Raw genomic sequence first — 19,843 nt, 5'->3', positions numbered from 1 at the left:
GGGAATTTTGGCATTTTGGGTCGGTGGCACCATGCCCTAGCGTGACCTGGCCGTCTCTCAGCTCCAGCAGTGAACCTCCTCTCTCCATACAGACTTCCTCCATGAGTTTAATAAAAAAATCGGCCTTATTCCTTAGAGCAGACTGTTTTCTGCAAGTGTGCTCACGCTTTGTCTGGCACTGTAATATGGACAAGGCACTTTAGGGCTTATCAGGAGACAGCTTAAGAGACCAGGCACCAGCTGCCACATCAACCAGGCGACAAAAACTGCCTGAAACAACCACCAATGGCTGCAGGAACGGTAACTCCCGGAGCAACACAGGGCTCCCCTCGCCCACCCCAGCCTTCCTTCTCAGCACACGCCCAGGGACAGACACACAGACACATCGGCAGCCCGGGTGACAGCCGGGCTGGGCTAGGTTGTAAAACTGGCTTTCCCAGCGGGCTGCCAGACACCGACGTCCCCGTACCTGACTGAGCCAGGCGGTCCTTCGCGTTGTGGCACTGGATCTGCTCTATCCTGTTGCACAGCGACGTCACTTTGGTATGTAACCGCTCCAGCTCGTAGGTGGAACAATCCAGCTGAAAGCAAACGAGAGTCGGCTCCGAGTCACCCAAAGCCTTCCAGCAGAATCGCTCGCCGGCCGCCCGAGTTCGCTCTAAGCCAAATCCGCCCAGCAGAAGACAACCTACACTACAACCTGTTTGAAGTTAACGCCTGAAGTGGGGGAAATGGGAAGCCTGGAACTGAATTAGAGGGGACCGACACACAGACTCCCCGCTACCTGCTCGTTCCGCTCCTTCTCCTTCACTCCCCTCACTGTCACGCCACACAACGCATGTTTGCGGGCAGAGCCCACATCTGATTTTGACATTATCACCACATCTCTCTATCGTTTCAGAGACGCACCACATTCTGTTTGCTAGTGTCTGCCAAAGGGAAACACCAGCACTGAACGGCGAGGAAAAGGTTATCCTAAAAGTGAGACTCTGTACGAGCTTCCCAACGGTAGGAAAAAACCGCACCACTGTGTTAGCTTGTTACCTGTTGAATCCTGTCAAGCATCTCAATCACACGGATGTAATCTAGGTAGACCAGCCCCGCCATCTCCCAGTCCTGGATGAGCGCACTGCGCTCTGGAGGGGCGAGATCTTCCAGGAATCCTTTTAGGTACTTGTAGTTTTCATTAATAATAGCATCTAAAGAGAACAAGCACGTTAGTAACAGAGCAAAGGGGCTTCTTACAACTCAGGAACATTGAATGTTAGAGAGAAAAAGCAGCTACTGGACTGTACTCTCAGTTAGTTCTGTAATTCCTTGACACTGTCAGCCGCAGCCAGAGATGCTTCCTTGATGTGTGACCTACAAAAGGCAAGTCTAAGGCCATCCCATTTCCAAGAGTAGGGACACTCATAGGATCGGGGCTCCGGGAACGCCACCGCTGCCCTTGTTCCCTGAGGCACCTCCGGCACAGGAAGGTGGGCGTGCAGAAGGTTAAGCACCGCCCTTCTCACGTCTTTGCAGTGAACCATCATCGCATCAAACGAGAGCTGTTTTGAAACAGCCAGCCGCTCTCTACTAACCCTGTTGCTAGAAACACAGCCCTACCCCTTCGTATTACTGAACACCCAATGACTTTTGTTCCTACTATATTTGTGTGTGCTGTTCAAAAGACAGAATGAAAAAAAAAATTCGGAGAGCAGACTCACCTGAGGCCAAGTGCCTGACAACCAGCCTGTGACACTGGTTCCAGTGCCCAGCCTTGAACAAGAAGAGGGCTTCTTTATGCTTGTCGCCCTCCGTCCTTGCTCGAACCGCCTTTGCTTCATGAATCCACTCTGGGGGGACGCAGAGCCTCTGCGTCAGAAAATTCTCCTTGGCCCAAGACTCTGGCGTCTCGGAGAGAACGCAATGCCGATTTAAGAGTTCACGCACTGCCTTCTCCCGTGTGCTGGGGGAAGAGAGGACAAGGCGTTATTCCAACAAGCAATCCTTCGTATCGCTCCATCAGCGGACACGCTTCAATACAAGTGGCCGCGGACTGAACGAGGCAGCAGTGAACTGCATTATACTCACTGGCGACGGCAGAGGCACAGGCGTAACACGGCAAACGCCAGCCTCGCCGGGCCTCCAACAGTCTTACTGCACCGTATTAAGAAAAGCTCTAATATCAGTTGAACTCCTTCAGTACAGGTTAGTCACTAAGAAAGAAGTCACTGCTAGTGTTTTGCTTAAAAAACTAAGTATGGTCCAGGCCCCTGAAAGTAATCCACGGGCTCTATTTGAAGTTATCGGTTGGAAAAAAATTCTATTGCTATGTATTAATGGTAGCTGTAAACATGAGCAGCAAAAGACACCTTTCCACAAAAGACGCATTATCTACAAGTTTAAGGCAATTTTTTGTGAAGTATGGATTTCACCACAAAAGCAAATCATGCGTGTTGGCGATTCCCAAGCCCTCCTTTCAAACACACTTGCTTCTGTTCAGCCCCAACAGGAACAGTTACAATATTTTGCATTACTGATGTTTTCAGGGGACATTCCTGAACATCATAAGCTTGCTGAGCCAGAGACAAGATACACAGCGTCAGGATACCAAAATGACGACGAGATCTGCTTCTATAGCACCGTTGGGCAGTCACAGTCCTTATAACGCAATACTATTCAACATATAACAAGACATTTAACTAAGCAGAATTATTCATGCCACTCTGTAGTCAAAACTGCGCCAGGACAAGTGGCATGAAGTTCTCCAGCTGTGCAGTTCCAGTTTAACGGGAGAGAAGCCGCGATAACTACGGTACACACAGCAGGTCTATAAGACAGAGACCACATTATTTTCAAAGAAAAAAAAAATTAAAAACTCTTTTACTCACTGCGTATCAGGCTCATGCAGCAGTATGAAAACAGCCCATTCCCAAAGCCCTTCGCTCTCAAGCTGGGCAGCGTAGCTAGCGTTCAGCACGCCTTGACTCTGCTTGAACAGATGGGTGTAATTCAGGGCTCTGAGCACTTCCCACAGGTGCCAGCTGAGACGATAGTCCAGGGGGTCAGATGTTACACTCCTGGGATCAAGCAACTGGTCAAGATCGTAGTGCCTGTAGGGAAAAACAGTTGTACCATACACAGCTAATGGCGTCCACAGAAAATCAGAAACTGGCACTACTTAGTTCTTTCCCTTCACCCACCTCCAATTATTCCATATACGCCATTTATGTGGGTGTGGGGTTTGGGGGCTTTTGTTTGTTTGGGGTTTTTTAAAAGAAAAAAAAAAAAAAAAAGACAGGAACAACTGTTAAAATCCTTTTGCTCTTCTTTTGAGTCTGCATCCAGACTGTCACAACCTTTTCTTTTATATGTGCTCTTCCTGTAGATTTCTCAGTACCTCAGTCTCAAAGGCAGCTATGGTGAAGCAATATTACTGCACTCTTCAGACTCACACGTAAGAAAAAAAAATAACAGTTGTGCTCCAAAGCTTAAGTTCCATCAGCTATACCATCACCAGCAGAGACGGTGTCGCCACATTCTGTAAGGGTTTGACTACTGTAAGTGGCTCAGTAAACACTAAAGCTGATTTCACTCCCCTGGATTGGGAATTCAACAAGTCACTGACTGATCACGATTTTCCTAAAGGTTTTTGAACTATTTACCCATTTACCTGTCACTGTAGAGCTTTAACAAATGGAAACAGACATCTCTCAGAGGCCTTCCTGCATTATCATCTTCTTCAATTACACAGCCAGAATCTTCTAGGTAAGGAGGCAGAGGACAGCAGGCATATTTTTCACACTCTGGTGTATTCTAAAGAAATAGTTTTAACAGTAAGTTTAAAGATAGTACTCTGAACAAAACCACATTCTGAATTCCACACAGCTCAGCAGGCTCACGAGCATCCTTTCTGCTTCAAAGGAGAAGGTGCACCCTACTGCACCCGCAGTTAAAACTTACACAGCCACTATATATCATCATGATGCTAAGAAGAAAAAACCTAACCCCAAAATGCTTTGGCACGTTTAATTTCATCTCATGCTGAGCTCTTAAAAGCCACCGTGTGGAGGCACGGGCAGCTCTCACATACACACAACCTGTATTCCTGAGTGATTTTACAGCTGGAAAACCACATACGACTTGATTAAATGAGAGACGGTGCATCCCTGCAAGTCTTCCCTCCCCCTGCAGGGTCCAGACAGCTAAGCGAGCAGCGCTGAACGCACTGAGCTGACAATTTTACAGGGCACTGAACTGCAGGAGAACCGTTGTCTATCATACCATCTAACCGGTCCGGGTCACCGAAATCCTCTTGACACTCTCACTGCTGGTAAGAACACTAGATCCGGGTTTGGAAAAGCATTCCACGTCCTGCTGGTTTCCAGTTATCAGCCCTCCTACATGAAGTTCTGGCAACGAGCTGTATCCACCTTTCCTCCACACCGTCGGCTACAGTGAGCCCACCCCCACATTCCAACTGCAGCATTATCTTAAGTCATGACAAAACTAAAGCTTGGTATTTTGAAGCGACGAACACTTTATACTGACCCGCTGTGTACAAAGGTAGCACTAAGTACACCTGCAGCATTAAGCACGCATCAGTTAGAAGTTACAAGACTTGATGCTGTGCTTGAGCTATCTTTAGGCATACTGATCAAGGCCTGAACTATCTTTAGTTAAATGATTAAACACTTTTTTCAACAGAACCCTTTGTCTTTCTGTATACAGAGGCTGACAGCTCTACAGCAACAAACAAGGCTTTGCATAATGCATGCAGCCACGCACTGTCTGCAGGACAGCTTCCTCCTTCGCTGTAGAAACAGCGAGTGTAGCAAACAGGGTGCGTCGTTCAGCAAAGACGAGTTCAGAAGTCCGGCAGCTAGGTATTAATCGTCACATTGGGAAACCTGACTGGCTACCTAGCTCAAATGGCCTTCCTGCTGCTGGCCACTAGCCATCTTCCTAATTTTGTCTAGCTGTCAAACACCTGGAAACACTCCATCAGCAAGAGATACGCTTCAAATAAGTCACTACCAGAGCACCCTAAAGAGCAGGTCCTAAGCTTCTCGAGTGACTAGAATTACCGACAGGTTCAACCCCAGCGCGTTATTGCCGTTCCCGTGGGGGAAGGAGCATTCCCATCCAAGTGAACTGCTGCAAAAACTCATCACTAAAGCTGGTGAAGGAATCCGATGCTGCGACAACTGAAATAATGGATCCATAGGCAATTCCATACTCAGCACCTCCGCAGTGATACTTGACTGCTCACGGAAGACTCTGTGCAGCATCAGACAGTCAATGGTACCAAGGAAGATCTCCTTTTACCCCGGCCTGACCGACCTACCTGGAACGCCGACTCGTACATGTCAAGTGCCTTGGAAATAGAAGCTGTTGGAGGCAGCAGGTACCAGAGGTGAACAGCCATGCAACGCTTCCAGTCCAGCAGCGAGCACACATTGACACTTATTCTCTCTGATAACTGCCACACCTGAAGAAACAAATTACTAAGTTTAGTCAAACTTATCACACAATGGTCAGTACAGAGCAGGCACGCAACAGTAAGATGTTACATTACTAAAAAACCACGTCACCACCTTGTACCCCTTTCCTGCGGCGTACCGCACGCTGTGGTTGAGTGCTGCAGCTTAAGCGTACTGCTGTCAAGAAGGGGAAGTCAATGACAAAACAGCTGAGCAACAGAACTTACGGGCTTTCCTGCAAGCAGGGCGAAGATCCGCAATCTCTCTTCCTGGATGAAGCAGTCTGCCTGCAGCCTGTGCCAGTCCACCAGCTGCATGGTGAGGAGGTCCCGAACGGGCTGGCTACCGGCCAGCTGGGAGAGGAGCAGAGCAAGCCTGTGGTCGCCTGCAACAGGGGACAGCAGCACATCAGGCAAATCCTCCCACCTACCAGGGCCACGGCTGTCTCCTTTGAGTTGTAGGGCACTTGGAGCAGCCTACAGCTGCACAATTTCTTATGAAATAAACCACTCCATAAACACCTACCAGAATGGGGGCGGGGGGGAGAAGACAAAGGAATGGGAAGGATGGACTCCCCAAAGGAGACAACGAATGGAAAAGCTTTAAGATTTGAGCTGGCATAAAAGACCGAGATGAAACTAGCCGTTAGGCTCTGAAAAGACACATTTTTAAAGCAAATATAAAGCGCTTAACAGAAGCTCAATTAAAAACAACAGTAATTAAAAAACCTTTCAAAGGAGATACTATGCAAAACACCAGTTCCAAACGCAATACAGCATCACTTCCTAACTCTAGGAGAGCTGACAAGTAAGCCAGCGTAAACACGGCCAGGTACTCAAGCAGTAAGGAGACAAGCCAGCCCCAACCTTAATTACTGCCTGACATGGGAAAACTCCGTACTCTGAGCAGCCAGTCGCTGTCACCTCTCAAAGTTTAAATTCTCTTTGTGTCTCCCTTCCTCCTCCCCCCCCAAAAGCTGAGAGAGGCAAGCATCTTACCTGACTGCTGTGCCAGCCTGCAAGCTTCGCCAATTCTCTTCCCAGTAAGGCAGCTGAACACAGCCTCTACGTGATTACCGTGTCGGGACAAAGAGACCTCCTCCTCAATTCGTCCTGCAGCCGTCTCTGACAGCCAGCGAGAGAAGGCTCTCCTGCGCTCCAGGGCCAGGATGTATTCACTGGGCTCCTCCAAGCTGGCCTCTAACTCTTTCAGGTTCCCCCAAATCGCTTCACATAAAGTCCACGTCAAGCACCAGTGCTTCACAACAGCTGTCAGGACAGAGTTATTCAGTCATAAGGAGTGAAAACGTACAGAAGAAGATTATTATTAGAGAGGACTCATGTAAGATTATAAGCATAGCCTTGACAAGTCGATGCAGGAAGTCAGTTAGCTCCCCAAATGCAATCAACCATGTTTATGCTTTCAGAAAGAATGCTGAGGTACAGTCAATTTTTCTGTTTTATTCAAATTTCACTGCTCTGATGCAACCTGAAATGAACCTGAACTGGACAGTTTTCCAGATTCACTATCAGCACTGTGAAAAGAATTATTCCATACTCACTTTCTGTCACTGCAGGATCCTCGGATGCCTTCCTCACCCAGTCAGCGTAGTCGTGAATAGCAGCAACTCCTGGGTTGGGTGCTAGAAGAGGACAGTGTTCATCCATATGGACAGTGCTGTGCTTCAGCTTTATCTCCAGGGGGATGAGATAGAGCTGTTTGTCTCTGTCCATCTTCCGTTGTTCTAAGCTCAGCTTCTCCACATGAACCTTGAAAGAGGATTCTGAGAGCCTGGAGGGAAAAAGAATATAAAAACAGGTAGTAATGTTCTGAACTGTTCTCCATGCAAGTGAACTGCACCTATCACGGAGCAGCTGCATTGGGCAGCTTGTCCTAATTTTAACCAGAACATATGATCCAAGGTCAACAGCTGGCAGGAAGAGCCTGGTTACACAGCCTGGGATTCAGAACCAGACTCTGGCAAATAAACCTCAGTGAACTGGTGCTTCCAGGTCTTAAAAGGGAATTAGCACACCTTACATACCCCAGTGTGTTTTGCGAGAGCACCTCATTCGGTCAGCAAATCAGATATGCTGGAGAACATCAACTGAACAAGCTTTTCGGAAGATTTAAGCAGTAGAACACCCAGCTATATACCAGTCAAGTTTAGGTACGGAGTTACACAGCCCAGGAGAGGTCTGTATGCTGCTTTAGAATTGAAGGCATGTGAATTCAGATGCTAAACAAGACATTTCTTAGGTAGTGCAGATATCCTCAGGCAGATTCAACAGCAGACTAGAAGCTTCCCTGACAACAATTTTGAACTTTCTCTCTTTAACCTTCTGCTGAATGACAGTGCTATTTACTTGTCAAAAAAAAAAAATTTACTTGTTAAAAAAAAAAAACCAAACCTACTTTTACTATGATATTGCAGTTCTTTGAGACACAGATTTTTGTAAAGTAGCAACCTGAAAGAAATCTCCATGCCTAACATGATCTTGCACCACTTCTGCCAATCAGAAGGAATATTAAGCTGAACTTGAAAAAGATACTGACCTACAATCAAGATTCTTTCAAACACGGAGAGAATACGTCAGAACCATCCCGAAGGAAACGACTACTCACGATTTCGGAGCAACAGGAGTTGGCAGGAATCCGTATTCCACGGACTCACACTGAAGATCTTCCATTTCACTTGATCTACTCAATCGATCTCCACAATTGACAAGTGTCCAGTTGGGTCCCCAACCAACACGAAACGAGCGCCCCATGAAGAGTGCCATATCCATCAGCAGCTTCCCTTTTCCGTAGGTGATGGACTTTTCCAGAGGTACAAGCCCCTGCTGCCTGCGGACGCCAACTGTTTTCATCTGCACCTCAGGGACTGATGGCGGTACAGAGAATGCAGACGCTAACGGAGAAGTCGCCGACCAAAGGGCGACGGAAGGGGGACTGCTCAAAGTCCTTGGTCCCTTCACATCTTGCAGAGCAGCACTTGGCGACTGGAAAATTACATTAGCAAATTTTGACTGCAGCAGCCCACCAACTAGAGGGAAGAAGCAGGAAGAACGTTTAAGCGCACGGGGTACTCACTTTGAAGGCAGTACATTTCTAATACCATAAAGGTATTTTAGTACTTGAGCAGACGGTGGAAACATTTGCCATGGTTTGTGACGGTAACGCACAGCTAAGCGTGATTATTTGCAGTACCCAGCACTGCAAAACCCACCCTGCGCAGCCTGATTTGCGTTATCCAAACAAAAGCACGTGGTATGACACCAAGAACAGTACATACACAGTCTCACCCCCAAATTCACAGTTTCCAAAGAAGTCACTAATTTAACGGATGTTGCCATAGTTAGACCATGCGAGCAGAAGCATCTCAGAGGAAGCAGACACTGATTGCTATTAGCAGGAACAGGGCTGAAACTGTCCCCACAGACACATCTCAGGCCTGCCCGTTTAATCCAGGAAGCAACTCCACGCTTGTTATTAGAGGCAGTATTCCTACTGAAATCCCCAGTTAGTGGATGTATGGGTGTGAACAGCATGGGTTTGGTAGTGGGGGGCACTGCAGGGATGGTCTCTGCGAGAAGAGGCCAGGGGCTGCCCTGTGCTGGACACAGCTGAGCCCATCAGGGGAGTTTGTGGCACCTCTGAATCAAGCAGCAAAGTTGGTGGTGCCTCTGTGAGAACTTAAAGGCAGAAAATGCCACACAGGCAGAAAAAGAAAAGTGAGAACAGCAGTGTGAGCACCAGGTCAAGAAAAGAGGAGGGGAAGAGGTGCTCCAGCACCAGAGAAGGTATTTGCCCTGCAGCCCTCGGGAAACTCACGCTGGAGCAGGGGAAAAGTGTGAGGAAGGAGGAGTGGCAGAGAACTGCTATGGACTGACCACAGCTCCCCATTCCTCATGCCTGCTGGGGTGGGGAGGAGGTAGAGGAGTCAGGAATGAAGGAGGGAAGTTGAGCCTGGGAAAGGGGGGCAGGGTAGGAAAGAGTTGTTTTAATTTGTCTTTGTTTCTCATTACCCAAACCTATTTTAACTGGCAATAAATTAATTTTACTCAAGTCTGCTTACCAGTTACTGTCACAAGCAAAACAATCTCCCTGTTTTTATCTCAACCCATTTTTCATCCAACTTTCTCTCCCTGTCCTGTCGAGGAGGGGGAGTGAGAGAGCGGCTGGGTGGGCACCTGGCTGCTGGCCAAAGCTAACCCACCACACTGCACAACTCTTCTGCCATATGTTAAGCCAGTGACAGGATTTTGCCTGTTAATATAAGAATTGAACTCTTTCTTCATGCAATATGTGGTTTCTCACAATACCTGAATATCTCTTCTGTCCTTGTGATTTTGAAATAGGGAGCCTTGGAGAACAGATTTCTTGAGAAGTATCCATTTTTACAGGTTGCTTCCCAGGATAATGATCCAGGATCAAATCTAGGTCATCTTCATCAGCAAGCAAGGAAGCTTTCATAATCTAAAAAGGCGGTAAATCAAGCCTGCAGATTAGTAATCCCTCTCAGAGCAGCAGCTAGCTGATCTAATCAGCTCCTCTCCCAACCAAGATACTTCTACGTGTTGCACGTGACCAAACAATGCACTCATGCCACAAATATTTCAAGTAACAGTGAAGGCGCGTAGCTCAGGAGAACCGAAAGCAAGCTTGTCAGTTGATAAACTTTTACAAACTACAAGTTAAGTCAGTGTCACAGTACTTGTTAGGATGGGTGTGCAGTCCTAAAACAATCATGTTTTCGTAGATCTTAGCTCTACCTGCTTGCTTTTCAGCTTAAGCAATAACTCCAGGACTACTTTTTCCTTACAAATTAAAAACACAGGTAGAAGTCCACAAGTGTTCAAGGTACTATCCTTTCACCAAACAAATAAAAACATCAACACCAAAACCCAAATTGAGACCAGTTGTCCTATTACCTTGTTTTCCACAAACTGGGCCCAAAGCAGTCCTGTCTAGGTATTGCTTTAGCTTATCACATTGCCCACATTTCAAAATTTGGAAACATGAAATCTAGCCTTAAGACAATTTTCATTTCTGCGTTAAGCTTTTCATGTCTAACGTGTAAGTTTTAATCATACTATAGGTGCGATGTATAGTTTATTACAAGTTGGCACGTCAGCACCCTTGGGGAGGCAAACCGAGAAGTCAGTGGGAGCTATTACAAAGTCCTCTCCTTCCGAGAGGGGAAATTGCAAGACCCTCACCTGCAAGACGTGGGGGTTAATACCCAGGGTTGACACGATGTGAGTCGAAGCAGGCACTGCCTCCTGCTCTTCTATCATGTTGTCTTCTACAAGGGACTCCTGGGGAGGCTCCTGGGTGATGTCTGCCATATCGCTGTCCAGCTCCACAACCCTGCCCAGCTGCTCCACTTCTGGGGTCTGCGGGCACACGCAGAGGCCAGGTCAGACAACAACAGATTGCAACCGTTTGCCGAGAAAGAGTATTTAATAGTTTCAACAATCACCTGCAATGAAGCGGAGTACTCCCTTGCTTGTGCCAAGACTCCACATTAAGTTTAGGGATGAACATATATAACCTATTCCCGTTTTCTTCAGAGTTGTAAGATAACAGTGCAAGTTACAGTGAAGGAGAAGTCACGGTTTAGTGAAGCCCTCCTGAAGTTTACCAAGTTCTGCCATTCAGTTTAAGAAACTATTCTTCAGCTTTCCATTTGTCATGGGACCAACAAAAAGGAAGAGAGTTTTGTCATCCTGCCTTCCTCCCCTTCTCCCTCAAAATGCTGTCACACAAAGAAAAGTGCCTAAGTTCAGCCTGGGATATTTTAGATGACTGAGCAACCAGTTTAAAAGCAGCGATTCTCCAGCATTAATGTGTGGTACCACTGGTGGCTGATGAGCAGATGAGTCACTGTAATACCTGCTTTGTTTCCCCAGCTGTGACGTAGTACAAATTAAAAACATTGAGTTTATATTCCACAAAGAACTTAATAGAAGTTTTAAGTGGACACGAGCCTCTTCAAGATCATGTAAGACTGGGTCACGGAGTGTGTGTGCATGCATATGTTTTGGGTTTTTTTTTTTAAATTTTAAATCAGGACACAGCTGTCGTTGGACCAGAAAGTTGTGGGGTTTTTCCAATGGTATGCTACTTGTCACTAGCACATCAGCAGTTAGAAAGTTAAATATAGTAGTTCTCTTCCAATCTGCACCTCAGTTTCTCATCTCTGCTACGAGTCCAAGGCAGGAGGAAGAATTAATTTCATGATTTTTCTGAAGGCAATCACACAGCACCACCTTTGTGATGAGCCTGAGGTGACCTCTACGCACCTTCCACTGCTTAAGACAGCCTGTACTCACACTGCTGGCAGGGCCAGAAAATGTTCAGCCAGTACAAGCAATGAGCAGACATCAGAAATTAGCTCTGACCACTGTCACCGCCTCTGCTTCTGCCCAGCTTGCCGACTGTGGTGACAGCAGCGAGCCCCCGCGCGGTACCAAACCGCGGAGCGTGACAGAGCACCGCAAGCCATTCACCTGTTTGTCAGCTCTGCTACCAGGAACTGTTTGAAAGGACAAAAAAACCTGGAGAATGCCATTCCTTGCTGGTATTGTGCAACAGCTAACAGGCCAACCTGAAAGCAGCACCTGGCCCAGGAGTAATTAGCCTGTGCCACGTTAACTGAACGGCCTTCGGGTGGTTCCTGCTGGGCTCTAACCCCAAACGCGGGCTCCAGTGCACTGGTGTGCTCCAGTCTAACCATCCCCTGTTCCTTAGGCAGGAGCGTCCTCCGAAAGCTTCATGCTTACAGCTTACTTGGTTTCCAGAAGCCACAACATAGAGCCTGCTGAAGCAGCGCTCTGGGGCAATGCATACACATGAGCAAGGAAACCGCGCACTGGAAATCGTGCTAAGGAATTTAAGAGCGTATTCAAATGGCTGCTTCTTAGCTCATCAGAATCAGCCAAGAAATGCGATGAAGGTTATCAGATGAGGCAGATAAAATTACACTAGGGGGTCTGAAAAGGTAGAACTTAATGGCAGACCTGGAAAGAGCCTCAGCTGCTGGTACCTGAGTATGCCTACAGCACGCGGAACAGATTTACAAGTCAAAATATGGCTACAAACACAAAAGTTTCACTGCTCCCTTCATTGTGCTTTAATGCAGCCAGGTCCCTGGTGTAACTATTTCCCGTGGACCTTGAAACATTAATAAATTCATTAATATTCAAGTTAGTGACAGAAGAAAAAAAACAACCCAAGCCTAGATCCTAAATACTTCCTAGAGACCAAAGTATTATTTTCAGTTGCTTTACACACTGAGAGTTTGGCAAGTTTTTAAGCCATGCTATGTTGTTTCTCAGAGGTTTGGGAAACAAAGCTAGATGTTTTTCCTATTTTCACAAAGGAAAACCTTAGTTAATGGTATGCGAGTCAGAGGTTAATTAACCTGGACAAGTTTTTGCTAAATACATTTGAATCTATAAGACAGGCCTGAATAAATCACGCATATTCCCAATATTTTTGACTGCTTAAAACATCATCTCTGGTCCCCATTAATCGGAACAAGAAGCAAGAAAGAAAACTGAAAGGTGGCGCATGTAGGCAAGTCTGTTAGACAGCCACGTGCTCGTCTCAAATAAAACGCAAATACTTAAGGAACGCACTTTAGGAGAACGGGATGAACTAGCAGGTTTTAATTAGCCAGTGAGCCAGGAGCGATGGAGCAGCAGCTGTGCAGAACTCTGCGATTCTCCGAAGCCAGAATCCATAGAAGAGGCGGCAGCTCACCTAATTTGCCCCTGCAGCAGTATGTTCTGCTCAAAGAGCAGACCGCGCTGTTACCAGCTTTCTGTGTGTAGGGCGATCAGGGCTCCTGCCACCGGGATCCCGACACGCACCAGCGCTGGCTGTACGGAAAGGCCTTTAGGTGAGCTGCTGCCACCAGACCTCGCGTTCTGGGCTCCTCCACCCTGCCTGGAGACCTAAAGCAGGCTCAGGCGTTTCTACAGAGGTTTTAACCAGATCACAGACTATTAAAAGCAATTCCTAGTTGACTTAATGTTTTCCTACCACAAAAGCAAATAAAATTGTTCTTTCACACAAGCAGTGGTAAGGGTGACTTGTTCTCTCTCCTGACACTACGAACAGACCCTTGTCCAGAAGGGCTCTAAGTTACCCAAAGCCAATGGCCAGGGAAGAGAAATGCTGCTAGAATGTCTCCTGCTTTCAGAAGGACTAGGCTCAGTACAAAGGAAAAAAAACAACAGAAAAAAGAACACCAGAAGAAAAAAGTGTTGAACCTATTTGACAGTACTGCCTCTTAAGCTGTTTTTCATGCTTTGACTGCAGAGATGCAGAAATAAGGCTCTCCTCCTCCGCTCCCCGTGATACGGCACATCACGAACGCTGGCCACACGCCAAGCGGCACCTCGGCACACGATCGAGCCTCCCTGAGCTGCAAGCTCGCACATCGCCTTTCGCTGCGGTCACAGATTACTGAGGGGTGAAAGAGAAAGCCTGCTTCCGCACAGCGCCAAAAACCTCTCAGCGAGTCCTACCCAGCCGCTAACCGCCCTCTGCTCAGCCCTCCTGCTCACCCGAACCGCTGAAGGCTTACTTTCACAAGCAGGCAACAGAGAATCCAGTTTTGGGAAAAAAAACCTGCCCTCTGCACTTGCTTTCTGTTTTACAAGAGGTTACTTTACAAAGCTATAGGTAGTTCACAAACGCTTACCATTAACACCTGGCATAAAGAATACATTCTGTCCCATCAACGGCAGGATGCCTTCCAAGCAGGCTGTTTTTTCACCCCGCAATGAAGCGGCTCCTAATTTAGCTTGACAATACCCATACTAATTACATTTGGAAAAAGGCAAGTGTATCAGCTGCAATTAGACCACCCTTTAAACCCACGTAAAAGGATTTTTTTAAAAATTAAATTAGCATCAGACCTTAAGGAATTACCAATGAACTGGATAAAATGCTACCTTCCCTACGTAAGACAGAGGCATACCACCGAGGATGTTTTACAAAGCTTTAGAAGCAGTCACATCCCACTCAAATACACTTAAAAATCCAGCATATGACCAGCCTTAAAAAAGTAATTTTTAATAAAAATAGAGCACATTCTTAAAATATAAAGCATACAGTCTTGCATACTAAATGACGGTCAAATTAATGCACAATATCATTATCAAGGCAGGCAGCACAAGGCATTATAATCATATAGCATATATTCAATATTCACAAAAACAAGGTTTTTTCCATAAGTGGTGCAAATACGCCAAACTCAATCTAGACCAGAATTTAAACAAGAAATAAGGGTTTAAAGCCCTCCCATCCCCACATATCCTCAGTGTGAAATGTCAAGTATCTTAACGAAAAAGAACATGCAAACGCTCATCAAGAGGTCAGAAGAGCTACTGAGTTTGTGCAAGTTTGTGTAAGGTTTTGCTCTTCGGTTTCCAGGCTACTTGTTACTTCAACAACCCCTCCCTAGGCACCAGCTATTCTTCAAATTTCATTTTATGAATTCCCTTTTAGTCACGGTCCTCCTTCTACCTGAGATGGAGGTGTTGGCTTGCCGTTCAGGGCCATTTGCTGGGGCGGCAGATGCCCTGGGGGCGGCACAGGTGTAGTTTTTAACTTCTTTGTGTCCACTTTTGAAGGATGCTCTTCCTCTTCCTCATCTGAATCTTGCAAGCCATACTTGGAAAAGTGTGCCACCTGTGTAATGAGAAGGGCAAATATGTCACACCTTGGAAGAAACATTTCAGGCATCCATCTCCAAAAGGCCTGAGCGATGAGCTGGCATAACTGTCCACCTTACACAGCAGTTGTGAGACCTGGAACAAACTCGGCTTTTGTACAGACCAAGAACACCCGCTGTATGCGGGCCTTCAGCCATTCAAAGAAGTTTTGATCAGTCTGGTGAGGACAGTTTGCACTACGGCTGAAGGGCTTGAGACAGTTTACAGAAGTTTAGCAAAGTTTTTGCATGGTAAGTTCTTAGGAGACTCTAACTTCAGAGTACTTCTGATATTCTTGTACGTCACTTTACAGCTAGAACAAAAACGTTACCTTAAACACCCAGGATCCGGTCTCTGGGCGGTATTCCTTGAATCGAGCACCCTGCTTCCGAGATACAGACTCCAGTCTACCTTCGTAATTCATCTCTGCCAGTCGTTCAGGGCTTTTTATCAGGCAACGAGATGTTTTGTCTGTAGGCCAGACTCCATCTAAGGTAACTTCAGCTCGTCTGTTAAAGACGGACAAAAGCGTAAGAGACTACAAGGTTCTGAGGCAAAGCTGTTAAGGTGCACCTACGGGAGCTGAGAACTGAACGTGTGGGCTCAAACCAGCTTTTAAACCCAAGTTCTGGTTCAGACACTTGCAATATCTAGTAACCGTATAACGCTGCAATCTGAACGCATGCCTCAGATTTAGATATCTTAGTAGCTGCCTGCAAACACAATAGATCGTCAATATTATAAAAAAACATCCTTACCAGCCGCTGTCCCCACACAGTACATGTTTTAAAATTACCTATTTAAACCTTCGCCAACAGGTGGCTTTCTTTCATCATCAGGGTAAACGATAACTTCTTTTCTACGGATATGTACAATATCATCCAGATTTAAGTTAGTTAGATTTATTTCTCCTTCAAAGTAAATCGATCCATAACCTGCAAAATAAACCAAAACATCACAATTTGTCCATGAAAAATCATGTGCCAGAGAACCTACGTTCCTGCTGTACTCCCCCTTTCCCCACCTTACCACCTCGCTCTGTCATGTCTCCAGAACAAGGTACAAGCGACTCCTCCTGCCCAATGTGAAAATACCGACCATGCGTTATCAACTTTGTTATAGCCAATTCTTTTGCACAGAAAGCTTTTTGTTATCACTTGGCTATTCATATTGCCAACACTAAGGTACTAAGCGTACCCTCAGCTTTATGGCATATTTAGAAAGCGTTTTAAAAAACAGTATACAACATGTGATTTTATTTTTTTTTTAAATAAAAGCAGTAAAGAATCCAGTTTGGGCTGAAGGCTCTTCACTAGAGCTCAGTCAGCTCCAGCACAGGTAGCAACGACGATCGGTTTTGCATCAACACTCCAGCAAGTCTGGATTTTACAATCTTTACGTTTAAGGACAGCAAGCGTCTTAAAAGCTACAGGCGCTTTTTTTCTTTCATATTCAAGCTTCTCAAGTCATCCCGTAACACAGGCAGTCAGTGCTACTGATCCGAACTCAGATTACAAGCCTTTGATGCAAGCTGTTCGCAACGCAAGGGCACCGTTCATAATCACACCGAGGGCTCCTACCCAGAGCACAGCACTCAGAGTCAGGTTCCACAGCTTAAAATGACCGGTTCAGCTTTGAGCAACTAGAAGAGCTGCAGGCGCTTACCTTTGCGGCCTATGGTGAAGTCTGTCACAATACATTCGTTTCTGTCGTTGGTAAATCTAGCCAGCTCCTCCATGGACGGGATGGTGTAATAGCCAGCTCGTGTTAGAACAATTCCTACAACAGAAAATTCATTGAGATCTGGTGACAGCACATTCCCAAATTTAGCCTTTCAGGAGTTCCATTCCATTTCTTTTGCAAGCCTGGACAACTGAAGGTCCCGACCAAACTGAGAATCAGTGCAACAAAAGCGAACAGAGAAATCAAACCGCCTTATTTCCACAGCCTTCATAGCAAATTTAAGACAATTCTAGGCCAGGTTCTTCCAGCCCAGCAGCCCATCATCAGAGATCAGCAGCAGATGTGCAGGTAGAAGGAAAACTGCAATCACATACAGCAACACTTGACAGAAACACTCTCCCAGCTTTAATAATTTGGGGGCTCAGGCACCTGCCAACCAAGATGCAGCATCTCTTACATTTAACAGCCTCCAACACTTTTTCATCTATTAACTTGTCTAGTGATCCTTAAAATCCACAAAAGCCTTTTGCATCTACAAATTCTTGCCATTGGGGCTTCTGAAGACATTTCTTTTGAACACACCACCTGCTAGTTTCATTAGATGCCACATATTACCCAAAAGGATCTTTTTCTCTTCACCTTCTCCCGATCACCCATGAATTTAAAAAAAAAAAAAAAACACCCCTCCCACCTCTTCAACAGCTACAAAGTCTTAGTTAAGGGGAAGGTACTCAAGACTTCTCCTAACATTTTCATGCTTCTCTTTCAGTTTTACTAAATCCCGAGACCAGAATTGAGAGTACTGAAAACACAGGCACGACGGGCCTAGAGAGTCACGACCATGTTCTGTGGTCCATTCCCGTCCTGGCAAACTCGACAATGCAGTTTGCACGTTGGTAACTCCCAAGCATTGGATTTTAAACTCTAAGATCTTGCTCCTGAACGATAGTCAACTCAGTCTGCTACTGCAGAACAACTACAGACTGCGTCCTCCTCCTCCCTCTCACGCATCTCACTACCTCAATCTAATATAAAATTGAGTGATGAAATTGAATTGCTCGTTCAGAAAAAAAATCTCTGTGCCATGTAAGAGACTGAAAAGCAAGATTTGTATTCTGAAGAAAAGAGGAGGGAAAGGAAAAAAGAAAAAACTGAGGGTCTAAAACAGCGAAAGAGAAGTGTAACGAGGCATGCACGAAGCGCTGTCAGGAACTACACATCTACTGCCCACACGCGCAGTCTAACCTGCAGGATGCAGGTGATGCACGGTTTCAGGCTCCTCTTCGCGCTCATCCTGAAGGGAATCATCATGGAATGAGGCATCTTCGCTGCTGCCTTCCAGACCATTCCGCAAGGCCGCCCGCATATTCAGAGCCACAATGGTATCATCCACGCTGTTCTGGTGCTTGTGCAGAGTGTTCTCGGGGGTCTGCGGGATGGGCTTGGCAATGGGGTTAGTGTAAAACCTAGTCACTTCGTGATGATCCTCCTCCTCCTCTCGCTCACCATCTTGTCTGTGGTTTTCATCGGGAGGTACTGACAAGAAGAACCTGAAGAAATGAAGAATAAAAGTTAATTATTTAGTTCTAAGGGACTTACGTCAACATTAAAATTCTGGTGTCTTTTCACATAAAAAGCAAACAGGACCACCGCACGAACTGCAGAGTCAGCAGACTGAGGGAAACCATTATCCCCCGTCACTCTGCCCTTGTTAGACCACCTCCGCTGCTTTGCATCTCACCTGGGGCTCCCACTACACGAAAGACAGCGATAAGACCAGGAGAGGGGTACCACGATGGTTGGGGGACTAAAGCACAGGCCCTGTGAGGAGAGCTTCAGTGAAAGGGGTTGCTCAGTCGGGAGAAAAGGCTTGCAAGGGGGGCGTGTAATAGCAGCCTTCCAACGGCCAAGACAAAATTCAGGCTCTCCACAGATGCGCATGGCAGAAGGATGAGAAACAACAGGCAAATTACAACAGGGAAATCAATGAGGACAAACATCAGAACAGGGACCCGGAGAGGCTGCGGAATCTCTGTCCATGGAGGTCTGAGACACCCAGCTGGACAAAGTCCACAACAACCAGGTCTGAATTTCAGTGTTGAGGCTGCTTGAGGAACAGAGACCTCCCAAGGTCACTTCCCCTCTGAAAGATTCAGTGATTTGTGAACCAGGCTTATAGACTTTTGCACCCAAAATACACGCTGTTTTAGAAAAATGGCATGATTAAGTCTTGCAGGCACCATGATCCAATCAAACTTGGGAATGCTATTGTGACAGTCACTCCACAACACCAGCTCAGAGCCGCCTGTGTACCTGGCTGCTGGCAACACAGCTAACGAATCCCTCAGCCCCGTTAGGAACTGCCCAGGTCAGGACTAAGGTGATTAGAAACAAGGTTTCCCCCACTTCCACAATCAGTTCTTGATTCTAGCAGCTTTAAATAAAATCAAAACGTTGAGCTGGTCAGGGATTTTTCCAGCCTCTGATTAAAAAGAACAAAACAAAAAACCACCAAAAACCCCCAAGGAGTTCATCTGAAATGTGGCTGCAGATCTTTAGAGGAGGTGGGTATTCAGGCTTCTGGGGGGGGAGGGCCTTAGAGATTCCTCATTTGGATATGTAGAAAATACATTACTATTATGAGACATTAGGATCAGTGGAGCTTCCTTGCAATTCCCGCATCACAGAGGAGTACTAAGCAGAAGGAGGGGTGCTGCTTGCCTCAGGGTCAGGTTTGTCACCTCCCTCCAGAAACGGCCTAGTTTCTCGCTACAGGGAACGAAGAGAGACATATCCACAAAGTCAGTCACTCCGCTTTGAACGCCCCATTCTGGATAGAATGAACGGGTATGTGACCGCACAGGAAGAACATACGGTCAGTTTAAGAGGAAATTAATCTCACAACAGGTCACCTTGCTTCCAATGGACAGCTAAGACGACATCCCTGAAAATAACTACCTA

The 19,843-nt window shown here is 46.4% G+C and overlaps 1 protein-coding gene across 4 annotated transcripts in view; it reads right to left on the bottom strand.

Annotated features, from left to right (window-relative positions):
* The window catches only part of NUP98 (nucleoporin 98 and 96 precursor), a 39,784-nt gene that overhangs the window by 1,593 nt on the left and 18,348 nt on the right, over positions 1-19,843 (bottom strand). For 3 of the 4 annotated variants that reach the window (XM_082303728.1, XM_082303730.1, XM_082303729.1), the window contains 17 exons: positions 18,128-18,432; positions 16,865-16,978; positions 15,996-16,134; positions 15,531-15,708; positions 15,012-15,176; positions 10,691-10,867; positions 9,794-9,947; positions 8,094-8,514; positions 7,030-7,259; positions 6,467-6,736; positions 5,696-5,853; positions 5,333-5,476; positions 3,659-3,801; positions 2,877-3,098; positions 1,710-1,951; positions 1,045-1,199; positions 470-581 (listed from right to left, as the gene is read on the bottom strand). In XM_082303728.1, the coding sequence (XP_082159854.1) occupies positions 470-581; positions 1,045-1,199; positions 1,710-1,951; positions 2,877-3,098; positions 3,659-3,801; positions 5,333-5,476; positions 5,696-5,853; positions 6,467-6,736; positions 7,030-7,259; positions 8,094-8,514; positions 9,794-9,947; positions 10,691-10,867; positions 15,012-15,176; positions 15,531-15,708; positions 15,996-16,134; positions 16,865-16,978; positions 18,128-18,432 (3,329 nt within the window). Of the gene's footprint in view, positions 1-469; positions 582-1,044; positions 1,200-1,709; positions 1,952-2,876; positions 3,099-3,658; positions 3,802-5,332; positions 5,477-5,695; positions 5,854-6,466; positions 6,737-7,029; positions 7,260-7,513; positions 7,834-8,093; positions 8,515-9,793; positions 9,948-10,690; positions 10,868-15,011; positions 15,177-15,530; positions 15,709-15,995; positions 16,135-16,864; positions 16,979-18,127; positions 18,433-19,843 lie in introns of those variants that run through there. The other variant, XM_082303731.1, reaches the window with a different exon arrangement.

The sequence above is a fragment of the Platalea leucorodia genome (genome assembly GCF_965183815.1).
Source record: "Platalea leucorodia genome assembly, chromosome: 2".
NCBI lineage: Eukaryota > Metazoa > Chordata > Aves > Pelecaniformes > Threskiornithidae > Platalea > Platalea leucorodia.
The sequence above is the reverse complement of the archived record's forward strand: the minus strand, read 5'-3'. Positions and strand labels throughout refer to the sequence as shown.